General features: G+C 39.8%; 1 protein-coding gene across 3 annotated transcripts in view; it reads right to left on the bottom strand.

Moving 5' to 3' along the window:
• Nucleotides 1–18,053, bottom strand: part of MLF1 (myeloid leukemia factor 1) — an 82,253-nt gene that overhangs the window by 16,413 nt on the left and 47,787 nt on the right. For 2 of the 3 annotated variants that reach the window (XM_089675416.1, XM_089675418.1), the window contains exons 3-5: nt 16,152–16,196; nt 10,885–10,971; nt 8,265–8,393 (exon numbers count right to left, since the gene is read on the bottom strand). In XM_089675416.1, the coding sequence (XP_089531542.1) occupies nt 8,265–8,393; nt 10,885–10,971; nt 16,152–16,196 (261 nt within the window). The remainder of the gene's footprint in view (nt 1–8,264; nt 8,394–10,884; nt 10,972–16,151; nt 16,197–18,053) is intronic. The other variant, XM_089675417.1, reaches the window with a different exon arrangement.

Here is an 18,053-nt window from a genome sequence, read left to right as displayed (position 1 = left end):
ATACATACTGTATATTAAATGACAAAAATCCAAATATTGAATAATAAAGTAGAACTATAGGCAAACCTTTTTTTTTCCTTTTGGATAGAGCAAGGGAGGGTTATAACCCGTCAGAATTTTTTTTCACCATCTAATTGCTTTAGCAAGGAGCATAGGACACATCAGCATCTTTACTGGCCATAACAATGCAACTTATGCTGAGAGAAAAAGTTGCTTAAGTAAAACTTTAGGAAATTATTTTTTTTTTCATTTTGGACAGAGTAAGGATCATAGCTCATGCTGGATTGTTTTGCCATCTGTGTCCCATTGCAGAGATTTCCCTTCACTTCTTGTCCCAAAGCCAAACAGTGGGAAGAAATCCCTTCAAATTAAGGGAATTCCTTGGGGAACCCCAAGTCACCAGAACTCGTGTCCCCATTGGAATATTTCCCCTTTATTACATTTCTGGGGACAACCTAAGGTTGCCTTTAGTTATACTTTAAGGAAAATTTGACCATCTCACACGACAACACTCACTTCAAAAGTGGTAGTAAAAATTCAATGAAAAAAAACAATGATAGATAAATAACTAAAGATAAAAAATATAGCGACGGGGATAAGGGCAACACCGTCTTCACATATAGATATTCAACAGTAAGATCACCCAAGATCACTGCAAGAAAATGTAGTCTCCATTACTTGAAAAGAAAATTATTTTTTCCAAACAAAAATACAAAACTCAAGAATAACAAAAAGATAGATGTAATGGAGTGTGGAAGGATGACAGTACTGACCTTTTAGTCAAGGAAAAACTCAACACTATGCAGTGCAATACCGGTCCACACAGTACTGACAGCCTGACCACCAAAGTTCTTAGTCCATTTATATCCCCTTGAAAATGGTCACCTGACAGGGGACTCCTCCCTACACCCGACACGCAGGATTCCAGCATCAGCGGAAAAGCGGGCGGGTACTCTTCAGGGCATGCGCAGCCTGCAGTGAACGCCACGTATGCCCAGGGGTGGCAGGGCAGCAACAGGATATCCACGAACCACCAAGCCGACGTCGACTGGCAGGCGCCAGACATGTCACACACCCACCATGTGCACCCTCATCCCCTAGACACTGAAACGCAAACAAGGAGGGGTGGGGGTGTTGGAACACAGAAGCCGTCCCTGTCCCGTCAAGCGCCCCCACCAGACACCTCAACTCAGCATCACCCAACCGAACAGCTCACATACACTATTGATACTGACCCAAAAGAAAGAGAGAAAAAAACAAAAAACGGGGGGCGCGCGGAGGGGCTGTGTCGATCTCCCTGCATGAAAAAAGAGACCAGGATTTATCCGCCTAGATGTTTATATAACGTATGTACAGTGCCTTGCAGGCAATTCAGACATATAGTGCCTTGAAAAAGTATTCATACCCCTTAAAATTTTCAGTATTTTGTCATGTTACAACCAAAAACGTAAATGTATTTTATTGGGTTTTTATGTGTTAGACCAACACAAAGTGGCACATAATTGTGAAGTGGAAGAAAAATGATAAATAGTTTTCAAAAGTTTTTACAAATAAATATGTGAAAAGTGTGGCGTGCAATTGTTTTCAGCCCCCTAAGTCAATACTTTGTAGAACCACCTTTCACTGCAATTACAGCTGCAAGTTTTTTGGGGGATGTCTCTACCGGCTTTGCACATCTAAAGAGTGACATTTTTGCCCATTCTTCTTTGCAGAATAGCTCAAGCTCTGGCAGATTGGATGGAGAGCATCTGTGAACAGCAATTTTCAAGTCTTGCCACAGATTCTCAATTGGATTTAGGTCTGGACTATGACTGGGCCATTCTAACACATGAATATGCTTTGCTCTAAACCATTCCATTGTAGCTCTGGCTGTATGTTTAGGGTCATTGTCCTGCTGGAAGGTGAACCTCCGCCCCAGTCTCAAGTCTTTTGCAGACTAACAGGTTTTCTTCTAAATTACCCTGCATTTGCCTCCATCCATCTTCCAATCAACTCTGACCAGCTTTCCTATCCCTGCTGAAGAAAAGCACCCCCACAACATGCTGCTGCCACCACGTTTCACGGTGGGGATGGTGAGAGGCTATAGTAAAAGTTGCCTAAAAAAGGCTTTCAATAGGGCCAAAATGAAAACAAGAGACTCTCTCATTCACTCCAAGACAGTAGAATCTTCAATACAACATACCAGGCTAATACTAAAAGATATTCTCAACAATATTCCCATTTAGGGAAAATTCTTGCATGTCATTAGCATTTCCTTACGGATGATCCAATTGCTGCCAAGTATGTAGGTCCCAGACCAATGGTAACATTTGGGAGAGCTAAATCAATTAGAGACCTCCCAATTAGGATTCATCTTCCTAGTTCACCCACGATTCTGGACAGGGGTGCAGAGGTCATGGCACTTTTAAATGTCATCACTATGAATTTTGTGAATGGGTAAAGGAGGGCACCCAGGTCAGACCTCCAAATGGACAATGTTGGTCACCCTGTTATCATATCGATTGCAAAACCATAGGCATGGTCTACTTTATGAGCTGTAAATGCAATGCCTTTTACATTGGAAAAACCTGTAGACCTTTTTGGAAACAAATTTGAGACCATATATGTTTATTTAAAAATGGCAAAATGGTGACCACAATTAGCAGACACGTTGGACTTTATCATAACTTTGACCTATCTGCTATCGAATGTTTTGCACTGGAACATGTCCCCACCTCTGCAAGGGGTAGGGACATTTGGAAACTAAATGGATTTTACACTGGAGGGCAGAAAAACACCAGGCCTCAATGTACATATTAGTTACAAGCCTTTTTTGTAACACATACCTTAGGAAGTTCTGTTTAGTTCACCATCCTTCCTTTTGTGGCTATATTATAGCTTGACTTTCGAATAATGGGTTAACCCGTTTCTTTTTTTTTCTGTTCTTCCTTTTAGATGTACATTTGGTGTGATGGTTGCCTTCTACAGTATATACATTATGCAAACTTCTAGGCAGATAAATACCAGTCTCTCTTTTTTCATGCAGGGGAATTGACCCCAAACCCCCCCCCCCCCCCACACACACACACTTTTTTTTCCTCTCTTCTTTTGGGTCAGTATCAATAGGGTATGTGAGCTGCTTCATTCTCCTCCTACATTTTGCCTCCTCGATGGCGTGTATGGTTTGGTTTAGACGGCTGGGTGCTGTCCTGTCTGGTTGCCAGTGTATGTGGATTTGTTTACGGATAGGGCTTTTTCTTTTTTCCCCGTCTGCGGATTGGGTGGTGTTGGGTCGAGGTGTCTGGTGGAGGCTAGGACTTGACTCTTGGCATGGATAGCTTCTGTGTTGCACACACAGCCGGTCAGCGTCAGCTTGGTGGTTCGCAGACATCCTGTTCCCGCCTCGCATACCTGCCTGCTCTGCTGACACTGGAATCCTGTGTGGAGGGCACAGGAAGGAGCCCCTGTCAGATGTCCATTTTCAAGGGGATATAAATGAGCTGACAAGTACTATGGTGATCAGGCTGTCAGGACCGGAATTGCACTGCATAGTGTTGAGTTTTTCCTGGACTAAAGGTCAGTACCATCATCCTTTCACACTCCATTTCATCTATTTGTTTACGCTTTTTTTGAGTTTTGTATTTTTGAGCTCCTTCGTTTACAAAACGGTGTACATAAAAAGAAAAACATTTCTAGATTATAGTAATGGCGACTACGTTTTCTTGCACTGATCTTGGATGATCTTACTGTTGGATATGTATATGTGAAGAGGGTGTTGCTGCTGTCTCCCTTATCCAGTCGCTATATTTTTTGGTATTTATCTATAATCAATTTTTTATTATACTTTTTACTACCACTTTTAGAGTATTGTCCTTTGAGATGGTCAAATTTTCCTAAATATTCAATATTTGGATTATTGTCATTGATTACACTGTATGAATATATATATATTTTTATAATCTACCAGTTACCAAGTGCCACAGTGGTTCCTACATCTACTGCCCAGAATTTTGCTGTCCCTTTTTCCTGTCCTGCCATGACTGTAGATTTCTGCATTGAAGTGTTACTATGATGAATATACAGCGAGTACACAATCCCTGTTTTGTAATATATACATGTTCTGATGGTATATATTTTTTTTTTACGTTTTTGTTGTAAATTTACTGAAATTTGCCCCTTTGAAATTATAGGGCCCCCTGAAGAAACAACTGTATGGCAAAACACGTCGGGTTTCCGGTATTTCCTGCAGAGTATCCTCCATCATTTGTCAGACATTGGAATATTCACAAGGATGTTATCTTCTTAATCTATGCACCATTTACATACTGGAGGACATAGCAAGGTTCACTCTACATAGGGCACCTATTATGCAGTAGCATATCTGCGATGTTTTTATGGAATTTTAATCATGTTGTTCAATAAAATATGTTGAATTTTATCAGGGTTCCTGACTACCTTTTGTTAGGTTATGTTTGGTACCAGTTTTTCCTGATCTCTTTTTCTTTGTTTTACGCCAATCTGTTCATGGTTTCAAAAGCCAAGGGCAATTTTTGTCCTATCCTGGACCTGAAGTGCCTGAACATCTTACTTCAGAAGTTTCAAATAGAATCAGCCAGGTCATTCATTGCATCCCTGTAGTAGAGAGATCCACTGGCATCAGTGGAAATCAAGGATGCCTACTTACACAATTCCATTTTCCCCCACACACCAGTGATTTTTTACATTTTCTTGAGGGTGACTATCATTTTCGGTTTGTGGCTCTGCAGTTTGGCCTATCCACTGCTCCTGAGGCCTTCATCAGGGTGTTTACACTGTGGGTTACCTGTATGATCTGCTAGTGAAGGATCAATCAGTCCAGGCTTTCAATGCCAACATACAAAGAACTGTACAGATTCTACAGAACTGCAGTCGGATCCTCAACTCTCAGAAGTCTGCGCTGGATCCCACATACCATCTGGAATACTTGTGACCTGCCCTGGACACCACGGGCTGCAGGAAAGAAAAATCGCTCAATTCCCCCATCAACAGAGTCAGTGTTAATGGGGGAATTCCTTCAAGGTAGCAGTCCCTGCTGGGAGAATACAGTGATTACTGCTATCGCCTATAATAGTCACTAGCAATAATCAAATGTAAAATCCGACAGTATGGTTGAACTTGGGTACTTTCAACCTGCCCATACATGGCTCGAATCTTGGCCGGTCCCTGCCTAACCGGACAATATTTAGGCTATTTATGGCCGGCTTTAAAGATTCTGTTTTTGTCCCAATGGATGGCTCTCACATAGAGCATCCCGCTTCTCGTTTCACTGTCGCTAGGTGGATTCGACAGGTCATTGTTAAAGCCTATTCCCTACAGGACAAGGTTCCCTCCTTTCCTGTTAAGACCAACTCCACTAGGTCTGTGGGAGTTTCTTGGGCTTTTCAGCATAAAACATCTGTTTCACTGATTTGTAAAGCTGCCACCTGGTCTTAGGTTCACAAGTTTTGCCAGGTGAATGTTCAAGCCTCTGCTGATGCCAACATCTGCCGTGAGGTGCTATGAGTAGCTGTCTAGTTAGGGTCTTAAACCCTTGTTTATTTGCTGTGGGCCTGTTGCTCTGTTGCCCACCTCTTTTTATGTATTGCTTCTGGGTGTCCTGGTCAAACTATGCCTATGTCCTGTACTGTACGATCAAAAAAAGAAAGGATTTTTGACTTGCCTGTAAAAATCCATTTCTTGGAGTACAGTATAGTAAACTGGACAGACCGTGTCTCCGTTAATCCTTATTGCTTTATACTGGGGATACCCATCAGTGGGAGGGGTTATAAGGGGATCCTAACAGCTCTGTTTGCCAATGTCCAATAATCTAAATGTAGCAACATATCTAGTCTAAGACCATGCCTGTGGCTTGTACTGCACTCCAAGAAGTTTACAGGTAAGTCATTTAATTTAATACTTACCCTTTTAACATGTAAATATAATAAAAGGAAAAACGAATAAAGAAAGAATATAAGTATAAAACCACTTTACAAAGGGATCTGCAGGCACCTCAAAGTGTCTAACTACTTTTAGGCCTTTGTGTCATGTGATGTAGTGTGCCCCAGCAGCACCCAAACCCAGAAAGCTCAAAGTGTAATAGTTACTTCTACCTCTTTAACCCCCTTTTTCAATGAAAAGCCTCTATGTAAACAGAACATGTACTATAAAAAGCAGTAAGCCAATCACGTGAGCAGGCTATCCTGGGAGATCTATAAACAAACTATGTGAAAGAACATCCGCAGTGTTGCCATCATTGTAATAATTACATGGAAGCAACCTTTGACATGTTTTCAGTATTAGAAAGTTTTATTAACATCAAATATAAAATGGCTAAGGTGTTGCAATATGTTTAAACCACTTGCACATTTACTGCAAGCAGGCAGCAATTGCAGACTCAGTAACGTACACATATGTAGCTGCCTGCTTCTGAGCATGCACCCCCTGCTGTGACTGGACATAACGCGAGCTTGTCAGCAGGTTTCAGCCAATTATTTTGCCTGAAACCTGCTGATTGGCTGTGTCCAATCACCGCACAGAGTTTTGTGTTTATAAAACACACAGAACTCTGTGTACACAGAACAGCGATCTGGCCGTTTCTTCTCCCTAAAAAACGGGGTGAAAAAACAGCCAGATCTGTGAGTAAAAGAAGCATTTATTACACACATTACACTTGTTAAGCACACAGCTAACCTCTTGCTTGCCCCTTGTTAACCCCTTCCCAGCCAGTGTAATTAGTACAGTGTACATTATTATCTCTGATCATTGAATTAGTGTAATTAGCGACATCCGTGTCAGTTAGTGTCCCTCCCAGCCAGTGTCTGTTAGAGTTAGATTGTGCGCCACACTACCAGTCACACTTTAAGTTGCTGATCACGGTCATTATTATTATTATACAGTATTTATATAGCGCCAAAGGGTATGCTCAGCGCTGTACAGTAGCAAGGGGGACAGAACATGAGACAAGACAGTAACAATACACTACACGAGGGGTTCGAGGGCCCTGCTCTTTCGAGCTTACAATCTAGGAGGGAGGGGAAGGTGGTACAGGAGGAGATGCATTATCAGTATAGCATCTATAGCTGTGTAAATTCCAGTATATGTACCATAGTTTGTAGACTACAACGTTCACACAAACCAATTAACATACACTTATTGGGATTTTTTTTTAACCAAAGACATGTAGCAGAATACATTTTGGCCTAAGTTTATGAAGAAATTTGATTTCTTGAATTTTTATTGGATAAGATTTATAACAGAAAGTAGAAAATATTTTTTTTTCAAAATGTTTGGTCTTTTTTTCTTTTATAAAATAAAAATTAAAAACCCCAGTGGTGATCACATACCACTAAAAGAAAGCTCTATTTGTGTAAAAAAAATTACACATTTCATTTGGGTAGTGTTGCATGACCAAGCAGATGCAAGTTAAAGTAGCCCAGTACTGAATAGCACAAAAAACTCTGGCCATGAAGGGGGTAAAACTTTACAAAGGTCTTGTGGTTAAACAAAAGTTAGGCTTTTAATAAAGGCATGGTAATATGATTTGTAAATTGAAACAAAATTGTAGTACACTGCTCAAAAAAATTTAAGGAACATTTTGAAAACACATCAGATCTCAATGGGTAAAAATATCATGCTGGATATCTACTGATAATGACTGGGTAATGTGTTAGGAACATAAGGATGCCCCATTGTTTGAATTCAGTCCTCTGTAGGTTGATCATTTTGATTTCCATCAAAAACACCCAGAAAATCAAAGTAAAAAAATGACGCAGCAGGCTAGTCCATTTTGCTGACATTTCATTGCAGAAACTCAAAATGGTACCCAGTAGTTTGTATGGCCCCCACGTACTTGTGTGCATGCCTGACAAAGTTGCGGCATGCTCCTAATGAGACGACGGATGGTGTCCTGGAGGTATTTCCTCCCAGATCTGGATCAGTGGCCTCCACCTGTAAAACCATTCCTGTTTTGGGGGTCGTCTCATTGTTGCTCATCTAGTGCACCTGTTGTTAATTTCATGAACTCCAAAGCAGCTGAAACTAATTAACAACCCCCTCTGCTACTTAACTGACCAGATCATATCCCGAGTTTACTAGACTCAATGCTATACTCTGATTAAAAAGTGTTCCTTTTACTTTTTTGAACAGTGTATATGTTGAGAGTCAATACCAAGCTTTCCAACTTTAAGCAACAAGCTTGCAGTATGTCAAATGTGTAAAACACAGACCAAAACATAAATGCGAGGACAGATTTACCAATTAATACTCACACCACCGGGAGCTTGACGTGTTTGACTAGTAGCTTGGAAAATCTTTGCTGGCTCATCCCCAGTCTTGGAATATGTCATTACTGAAGAAGACTTAAATGAATGAGTGTCAGGATTGTCTGACAATCCTTCCTACAGGAAGCAAAAGCAAAATGGGTAAATATACTACAACTGGAAAAAAGGACCTCATTGCATATAATTCATGTAACAGTTCTCTGTATTGAATGATGATTTTCACTTGACATTCCAATGCAACTGCTTTAGTAGCCAGTAAAGGCATTTTTGGAAAAGACTGTTGGCGGAGGACCCAAAAGCAAAAGTACAACAAAATCAGAAAAAAATTTTGGCTATTAAAAGGTAATAGCAAGCATCTTCTGGAATCAGCTTTTAGGCAAAAGGTTTACACATACCCATTATAAATTAAGTAGGACATACTTTAAATACAAACAAAATGACCAAAATGTCTGTATGAGTGATTGCTATGGTGGTTTTAATTTAGTGGTGATATCTTTATGCAGTAACTTACAACATACAAGGACACGCTACAGATCTGACAGTGTTTTTTTCATTACTATCAGTTTTGATGTCTATGCAGTTTGTACTTAATTATCTCCAAAACAGTTGGTTTCTTCCACAGTTCCAGAAACACATGAAAGGGCAAAATTAGCAAATACATCATCTGGATGCAACACAGAGAAAACCAATAGCGTGTAAGCCTACATTGCGCTATCATACTATCAACAGTGATTTAAAAAAACTGCAGTCAAATAAAAAAGCTTTATACATTTAATACAGGAACATATATGCCATACACAAAAACAAAGGGTCATTGCACATTTACATTTTTCTCCTTACTATATACATTAAATGCACAAACATTGTAACTTATCTAAGACCCCTTTCCCTGTGGCGATACCATACTATCTGGTCTCCAGTAAGTCTATAAGTAAAATATGTGCGTTTGTTTACACTCAATCACCTCCAAGTCTAGAAAAGAAATGGAAAAGGTCTGTGTCGTTTTACTGTTTGTTGGACCTAAACATGACGGATCAGGGTTAGTCTGATGCAAAAGTCCATTTTCATTCGGCCACCCATAGATCCAAAAAGCAAAAAAAAACAAAACAAAAACTGATCAGGCACAGATGTTCACTAATTCAGCAAGGAATCTGTTCACACCGCTAGTGTGAAAGGGCCCTAATAGTTCAGGTTAAAAAGCAAAACCTTAAAGAAAAAACACATACATAAAAGTACTGCTTACATCACACTAGGGGTGTTTTGATAGTACAGGATGTGTCCAAACATGCAGCCATCTAGCAATATGATAACAGCAGCAGTCACGGGAAGAGGTGCTGCTTAATATACACTTGTTCTACGGTTACTGGAGTGTCTACGTTTTTGGAAGAGCAAATGTGAGCATGAGAGCAGATAGCACGATTATAGTATAATGATCCCAGAGCTAGAGTGTCTGATGTGCGAGTGAAGATTAGGATTTTTTTTTTTTTAAACGCTGGAGATGCAGCCTTAGGAGGGAGATAATATTACTACATTAAAGTATGAGTCATTCATATATAGACTTGGCTGATACACTGTACACATAAGCACCTCACCCAGCCTTGAACTATGACCAAACATGGCAGAAAGCTACAATGGCCTGTATGTGAAGGGAATGTTATTAATAGTGATACATACTCAAGTATAAAAATGATGCATTAAATCAAACGCAACTATAGACCAGGCATTTTCTTGGAAAGGCTAAACAGATCTTTGGCATACACCGAGGATTCCAGGGGCTTGAAAAAAATCTGTTCATCACTGGCAGGGGCAGTGAATGAAACTGTTGTCAGGTCACAGGGAACATGTTTTCTGGCAGCCATAGTGTAGGGGGAGGAAATGCAATACAAATAATACAGGTACACTTGCCATTTAGCTACAACTAGCACCATTAAACACTTTAAAACCTAGATAAAATTGTTTGTTTCTTTTTTTCTTTCTTAGGTTTTGGATAGAATGGGGAGGAGTTACAATTCCAGGTTTGAATGACACCATTTGATAAATTTTCTCTCATTTTCTGTCCCTGTGACACCAGGCAAGAAATGGGATGCAGTGAGATGGGAACAAACAGTAATACAAACATTGCCAGATGTTATAAGCCTGTCCTACTTTCTAAACATGGGGTTTTGTTTTTGTTTGTGTGCTCCATGTCTTAATTAATTGCAGCTCTGTTCAGAAAAAAAGTTTTTTTCTGAAGCTTTTGTTGGACTTTAAACTTCAATGGCAACTGAATGTGTATGCCTCTGTAATTCCCACGTTTTGTTAGGGATGCTACATGAAGCCAAAAATATTTTGGGATATATGCTTTATCACATGGTAACCCAAGTAGTATGAGGTTGTTTTATTGGACTGATCTAAGACAGTCATCTTCCTGATGCTCTTCCAAAAGCACCCCCGCCCTACAAACACCAACCATATCTGTGGCAAAATCACATCTGACTTGTGGCAATCAAAGTTGTTGAAATACCTGTTCAGTTTACCCATGAAGAATGACTGAATAATAAATTGATGGCTCCGGAATGCATACTTCATTTAGCCAGCTATTTTAATGAGAAGAAGTAAAACAACTTACACATTGTTTGTGCATGTCGGTCATTCGGTTTCTAAAGTTGGCCATCATATTATCAAATGAATGGAAAGGGTCCTTAATATCAGAGACCTAAGATATCAAATAAGGCAAAATAAACACAATTTAGGAAAACATAGAGCACATTGATCATATTTACCTATTGAACACTGGCATACATATATTAATTTCAAGTGTTTTCTTAAATGCAAAATCAGGCAAAACTATCTAACATTTATAGGCCTCATAATGGAGAGAAAGCTGAAAGAGAGCTGAACAAAAATAGCATCGACTCTACTTCTACTCTATGGGCAGCACAGTGGCTAAACTTCTGCCTGGCAGTACTAGGGTTGTTGGTTCAAATCCCAACCATGGCACCACTTGCCTGGAGTTTGCATGTTCTCCCTGTGCCTGCGTGGGTTTCCTCCCACACTCCAAAGACATGCTGGTAGATGAATTGGATCCTGTCTAAATTTGCTTTAGTATATGCAAGTTAGGGACCTTAGATTGTACACTCCTTGAGGGTTAGGAACTGATGTGAATGTAAAATATATATGTAAAGCGCTGCGTAAATAGACGGCGCTGTATAAATAACTGTAATAAATAAATAATACTTCTGGTTTCTCTTTACTCCAAATTATAAATGGGTCCTGTGGAGTCACACTAAACCCATCAGATGTACCATTTTATTTATCTGCATTGGTAATAACTACTAGAATCAGGTAAATCATTTTGCTGCAATTTTACATCACCAAAAAGCATAACTGTATCTCCACTGACCTTTATAACCAAGTTGTCCATCAAACATACTCACATGCCTAGGGAATCCCGCATCAATCTGTTTCGCTGCTGCCCACCATGTCCCGCGCCATCATCTCCCTCTCTTAAAGTGATTCTAAAGGTTCATTTTTTTGGGGGGGAAATAATAAACATGCTACACTTACCTGCTGTGTGCAGTAGCCTGCATCCACCTTCTTCTCGGGTTCCACGCAGGCTATCCTGGCCCCTTGCTCCTGTCGGGTGCCCCCACAGCAAGCAGCTTGCTATGGGGGCAAACATTGCTCCGTGTGTCCATTCACACACGGAGCCACGGCTTGGCCTTGCTCCCCCGTCTCTCATTGGTTGACTGGCTGTGATTGACAGCAGCGGGAGCCAATGGCACCTACTTGCGGTCTCAGCCAATGAGGAGGCAGAGAGCCGGGACAGTCGAGGCAGGTGTTCATATCGCTGGCTCGCAATGAGGCTCAGGTAAGTATTGAGGGGGCTGGGTAAAAAACCTTGAGCCTTTACAACCACTTTAAGTCATCTCTGGGCTGGCTCTCTTCCTGGTTGTTGCAGCAGACCCCTTAATGATTTGCCCCTAATGATGCACTGTAGTGTCCCCAAGTATAAGAAAAAAAATATATAAATGTGCAATTGGGGGGGGGGGGGGTTGGTGTTAAGGTCTGCATTAAAGCTGCATTAGTTTTCTTTTTTTTGACCTAGGGATCCTGCCAGTACCACATTTCCCTAGGGTGACCACACTCTCAATATACTGTATCTATTGTGGACAGAAAATGCATTGGGAATACGGAACACCTCTTTCCCATAACAGTGGTGGAGGTGTTCTGTAATCCACAGAAACAACTGAGAATAATGCTGATAACAGTGATGCAAAGGCAATTCACGTTCTTTAATAAAAAAAGCATGCATTCCACATTAATAATTATGCTACAAAAATTAGTGTGTGCTGTAAATTGCCTCCAGCATTGCTCCTATTTCTTCTTGTTGGAAGTCGCCATTTTGTCCAGAGCAATAAATTCCTTATTGGAATCAGTTGCTCTTCTCCTTGGGTCAAAAACTTTACAATTTGGATATGTACATTTACAACTTTTATTACATGACTTGGCTTGCTTAATTTTAATGTTTTACATAACTATACATACAAAAAGGGCCAGTCTGAAGAGATATATCAGGACTTAATTGTTTGACAAAAGTTCCACTTTAAAGGAAGTAAATAAGAAAAAGTTCATTGTTACAGTTTACATATACTTTAATATGACTAACACAGTTTAAAAATGAATTCAGGTAGTTTTAGGGAGGGGGGCACACAGTCTGACATGCAAAACTCTTCATAAAATGGAGTTTTCACAGAAAACTGAAGAACCACGTAAAACTACTGAGTCAGTCGTGGACAAGTTAAAGTGTTACTAAACCCAGGACCCTGCATTCACTATGTCGGGTCCCCCACAGTACACACAACATGGAAATGCAATTATTTAAGTAAATATAAACTGCTAAATCTTTTCTCATCAGCAGTATATAGCAGTCTTGGGATTTCTATCAGTGCCTAGCCAAGCACTGGTTAATCTTGTAAGAGGAGTTTTCATTCTATCCTGACTGTCCTATGAGGCTTCATAACCCGTGACCCCCTCTCTCTGGACAGCGCTAACTGCCCTGTGCTGATCACATGCAGCCTCCCAAGAAGAAGAAAAACTCTCCAGCAATACACACCACACTGAGCATGTGCAGACTTGCCACTGCTGTTTTAACTATGGCAGATGGATTGTGACAGTAAAAGAAGGGAAGGGTCAGAGAAGACAGGAACAAACAGCGTTTTCACACAATGCAGAGGATTAACCCTTTAAGTTCCACAAAGTATAACAAGCATGCTTTATTGCATATACAGACTGATTTTACTAACACTTTAATGTTTCATTCATTTGCAAGTAGCTCCAATACAGAAGCCAACAAGAACTATTAAGAAGCCAGGACACCTGCTTTTACAACAGCTGAAAGTAGTTTGGTACATCTACTACCCAGATCCAGAAGTTTGTAAAGAACTGGTCTGAATAAAGTTATCCTGCATCTCAATAATGTGTATGTCTTCTATAATTCTCTTAATTTAATTGGGTCATATTCCTGTATATATAAGTGGTGATAAGAGATCTAAGATAGCATGGCAGACATTGTTGCTCAAGTCACTGAATAATTTGTTTTAATATATGAAGGGAGTGTCATCCTCGTCTTCTGGCAGGTTAGACATATATAAATTAAGCATGAGAAGGCATACTGAAAGGAAACCGGACACCAATGAAAAAATAGGCTGTGAGAATTTTCTTTAATTAACATAGTGACTGAGATCTCTCAGGTTGCATTACAGATTTCAGTGTTTTTAAATATCTAACTGGAGTTCAACTATGCATGTATGCTTGTAATTGACATACAAAGCTTTTACATAACACTAGCATGGAGACATAGCAGCTACTCAAAAGGACTCTTGCTGTTATCTCAGAAGTCCATTTGTAGTTTAATAAAGATCTGTACTTATCGATTTATGTAATCACACACACGACTGTTTAGGTCTCCACAATAATTTTATTATTGTTCTTTAATGACTTCTATATACAGATCATAATACTCACAATCCTCTTGCAGCTACATAAATTGCTCTCTAAATGCACTTGTTTTAAGACATCCAGACAATACAAAAAAGTATCCCATTTAGTCTTCACTGTTAACACATATACAGTGCATTCATAAAGTATTCAGCCCCCTTCACTTTTTTCAATTTTGTTGTTTCAGCCAGATTGGTGGAGAGCTGCAGTGATGGTTGTCTTTCTGGAACTTTGTACCATCTCCACACAGGATCTCTGGAGCTCAGTCAGAGTGACCATCAGGTTCTTGGTCTCTTACGAATGCCATTCTCCCCTGATTTCTCAGTTTGGGCAGGCCACCAGCTCTTGGAAGAGTTCTGGCTGTGCCAAACATCTTCCATTTGAGAATTATGGAGGCCACTATGCTCCTGGGAACTTTCAGTGCAGCAGACATTTTTTGTAGCCTTCCCCAGATCTGTGTTCCTTTGATCTCATGGCTTCGATACAATATGCAGGGTTAGCTGTGTGACCTTTTATAAAGAGGTGTGCACCTTTCCAAATCATGTCCAATAAACTTAATGTACCGCAAGTGGACTCGAATCAAGGTGCAGAAACATCTCAGCAACGATCAAGAGAAATGGGAGGCACTTGAGCTAAATTTCAAGTGTTGTTGCAAAGTGTCTGGATACTAATGCCAATGTGATATTTCAGTCTTTTTTCATAAATTTGCAAACATTTCTTTAATTCTGTTTTCACTTTGTCTTTGTAGGGTACTGAGTGTAAAGTGGTGAAATATGTGCAAAGCATAATCCCCCTATAGTGGGTACTTGTCTCAATTAAGAGCACAAGTGACATTTCTGTCTGCTGCCTCGTTCCTCTGCTATCAGCAGGAATCCCTTCTGACAAGTTTTCCTGACACCAAGAGAAAAATGGTGACAGTGGAGGGCACAGCTTCAGCTCTGTTCCTGTGTGCTGTGTAGAGGGGTGGGTGGGGGCGAGAGGTGTCCCTTCTCTCCAATCAGCTTTCAGAGCTCTCTTCACAATTCTACATTTTGAATAGAAGTGGAGGAAAGACTGCTGTAGTTAGCAGGTACAACTTTTGTAGGAGGATTTTTTTCATCTCTGTGTATCACCTGAAACCAGTCACATCACTGAGTATATGTAAGGGTTTACATGCACTTTCATGAGAAAAAAAATTATTTTAAAACAACTGTAGTATCAGGCTGCCTACAACATAACAAAATTGTAAAAAAGTGGAGGGGGTCTGAATACTTTATGAATGCACTGGTATTTAGTTGTGTGGTAAAGTAAAGTTGTCCTGGTTTAAAGTGCCTAAAGGCAACAATATAGCTGAAGTTCTCGCCCATAAAGCAATTCCTGTGTCCCTTTCTGCCCGTAATCAGTCTCACGCTGAGAGAATATTAATCATTCCATTTGACAGCCGCACATATGCATACTTCTAGATATTAAACCTATGCCAGACCTAGGATCCAAAGAATAGAAGGATCACAGGATGCAGGTTTCCCACACCACGTTCTGGTGTGAACTGGCCCTAAGCATGGTGGTCAGTGAGAATGATGCTTCTTATATTAGTAGTCAGTGGGAAAAACACCCTCTTTATAGATAACTAAAAAAAAATGCTTGATGTCAGTGGTTAGCTAACAAAGAGGCAGAAATTGTTTTCTTCTCAGGGGACCCTTGGCAACCTCTGGAAGAACCCTGTCTGAGAAAAGAGGCTTTATATTAATCATGTAACAAAGCAGTGTTTATATTCTTAACACACCATGCCATCATTTTTGCAGTTATTTCAGACAGCTTTGAATAAAAGGTGAGGCAAAAAGCAAACTCTGGTTTATGGTTAGAGTAAAAAAAAATGCCATGCTTTCAAATAATACAACACAGACCCAAAGTACTGACCATACTAGAACATGAGGCACTAGGCATGTGGCTTAGACTCGATGCCTGCAAGAAAAGTATCAATGGAAATTAAGATTATTTATTAAATGCTGCTGTTTCAAATGTTTGCTGTAAAAATAGAAACAATCTACAGTTTACAAAGATTGTTACCTTTACTTATTATTAGTTTCTGCAGAGAACTATCCTTGCAGCAAGCAGATCTTATCAGTGAAAAGAACAGGCTGGTTGCCAGAGGTCAGACTTTGACAAATAAAGCTCACACTTATACATTTTCAAAAAGGCAAATAGACATTATAAACATTGTGGGCAAAAGTAGATCTGTTGCAAAAATGAAGTTAACTAGCGTATGTATCAGTAGGGGATATAGTAAATACCTCCCTGGCTGCCTGTGCCAGCACTCTAGTTCAGAGGAATTGCCACCTGCAGTTTATTCTAAACTTACACTTATTGGAATGTGGATCTCCTGTGTCCCCTGCTGCGTTTGGTGGTTCCTCCTGCCAACTCTTCCAACACTACAAAATACGGGGTGGACCCATTGCATATGACAGCCATTGGCCAATCACCAAGCATCATCATCGTCAAACGCTCCTCCATACTCTCATATACCAGGTCTTTATTTTGTTCCCAGTGGCTGAAAGTGCAGTGGGGAGACTGCTGGAGACAGATGCATTAAAGTAAACCTGTTTCTTTGTTGATCATGGACAACGCACAAGTTTGTTTTAAGGATGGTGTTGCACCTTAAATGCCTAAATTAAATGTGATGAAACTGGATTAAATAATAAGCAGCTGTGTATTAAATAAACCTTAAGGCTCCATACACACTAGTGTTTTTTTAAGCTCCTAGAAGCGGTTATCAGCATTTTTTTCTGCTACTAGAAGCTAAATAGTGTTACCCTATGTGTCCATGCACACTATTTTAGGCTAGTAGTGTTTTTCAAGCATCAACATTTAGGACCAGAAAAAAAAAAAAAAGTTTTGTAGAGTTTTTGGGAGTGTTTTTCGGGCAGAAAAAAAAAGTTGAACACTCTTAAGCGCCACTAAAACGCTCCTAACAGCTTTTATTTTTTTACACGTACTGTGAAAACGCTAATAAGATGCTAATGCTCCTAAACATTACTAAAACACTAATACAAAGCCAGCACAAAAACACTTATCAGCGTTTTTCATCCAGCTTTTCTTTCTAGTGTTTTTGAGCTTACAAAAAAAACGCTAGTGTGCATGGAGCCTAAACATCCAAATATCTCACCTGCATGTTAAATGTAACTATTAAGTCATAATAAATGATGAGCTAGGATGTAAGGGAAAAGCACCCTGTGTTATGATACAAGTGAGAACTATTAGTATGAGATCCACCTCACCCCCCAGCATGACCATGCTTTGCTTTTCATTCAGAGATGGTGATCAGCCCAATGTCTGATCCTTACATTCAGATGAGGCTATGTAAAAGACCACTAGCATTTGGTCAAGTAACCTGCTGCTGTAGGAGCATAGAATAGCATTTTCTGCAAGAGAGGAAAGAATTTCCTTTAGCCATTTACAAGATATTGATCATTTCACTATAGCTCCACTTTAAAAGAAAGGATAGAGGGCAAATTAACCTTACTTTAGGGAAATTATGTTTACATCATATCAGGGCATATCATATTATTACTGAGGAAACTGGAAACTGTAGATTCAGAAAAGACACAAATCGTATACATTTGCAATTGAAAAGCAGAATCCAATGTGTCAGATTCAGTACCATCTCTGATTGTGCTAACCTTCCTAAAAAGAAGAAACATATTGCACACTGACCACTACACTTATTAAAGCTTGTCTGAACTACAGCAATATGTCTCTTGGTACAGCTCATATACATAGATAGCATCGTTATACATGTTGTTTCATCAATCGTTAATAAAT

The sequence above is a fragment of the Staurois parvus genome, unplaced genomic scaffold, assembly GCF_062004578.1.
Source record: "Staurois parvus isolate SC_StPar_1 unplaced genomic scaffold, SC_StPar_1.0 ptg000155l, whole genome shotgun sequence".
In the NCBI taxonomy this organism is placed as follows: Eukaryota; Metazoa; Chordata; class Amphibia; order Anura; family Ranidae; genus Staurois; species Staurois parvus.
Note: the sequence above shows the minus strand (reverse complement) of the source record. Positions and strands in the feature narration are given on the sequence as shown.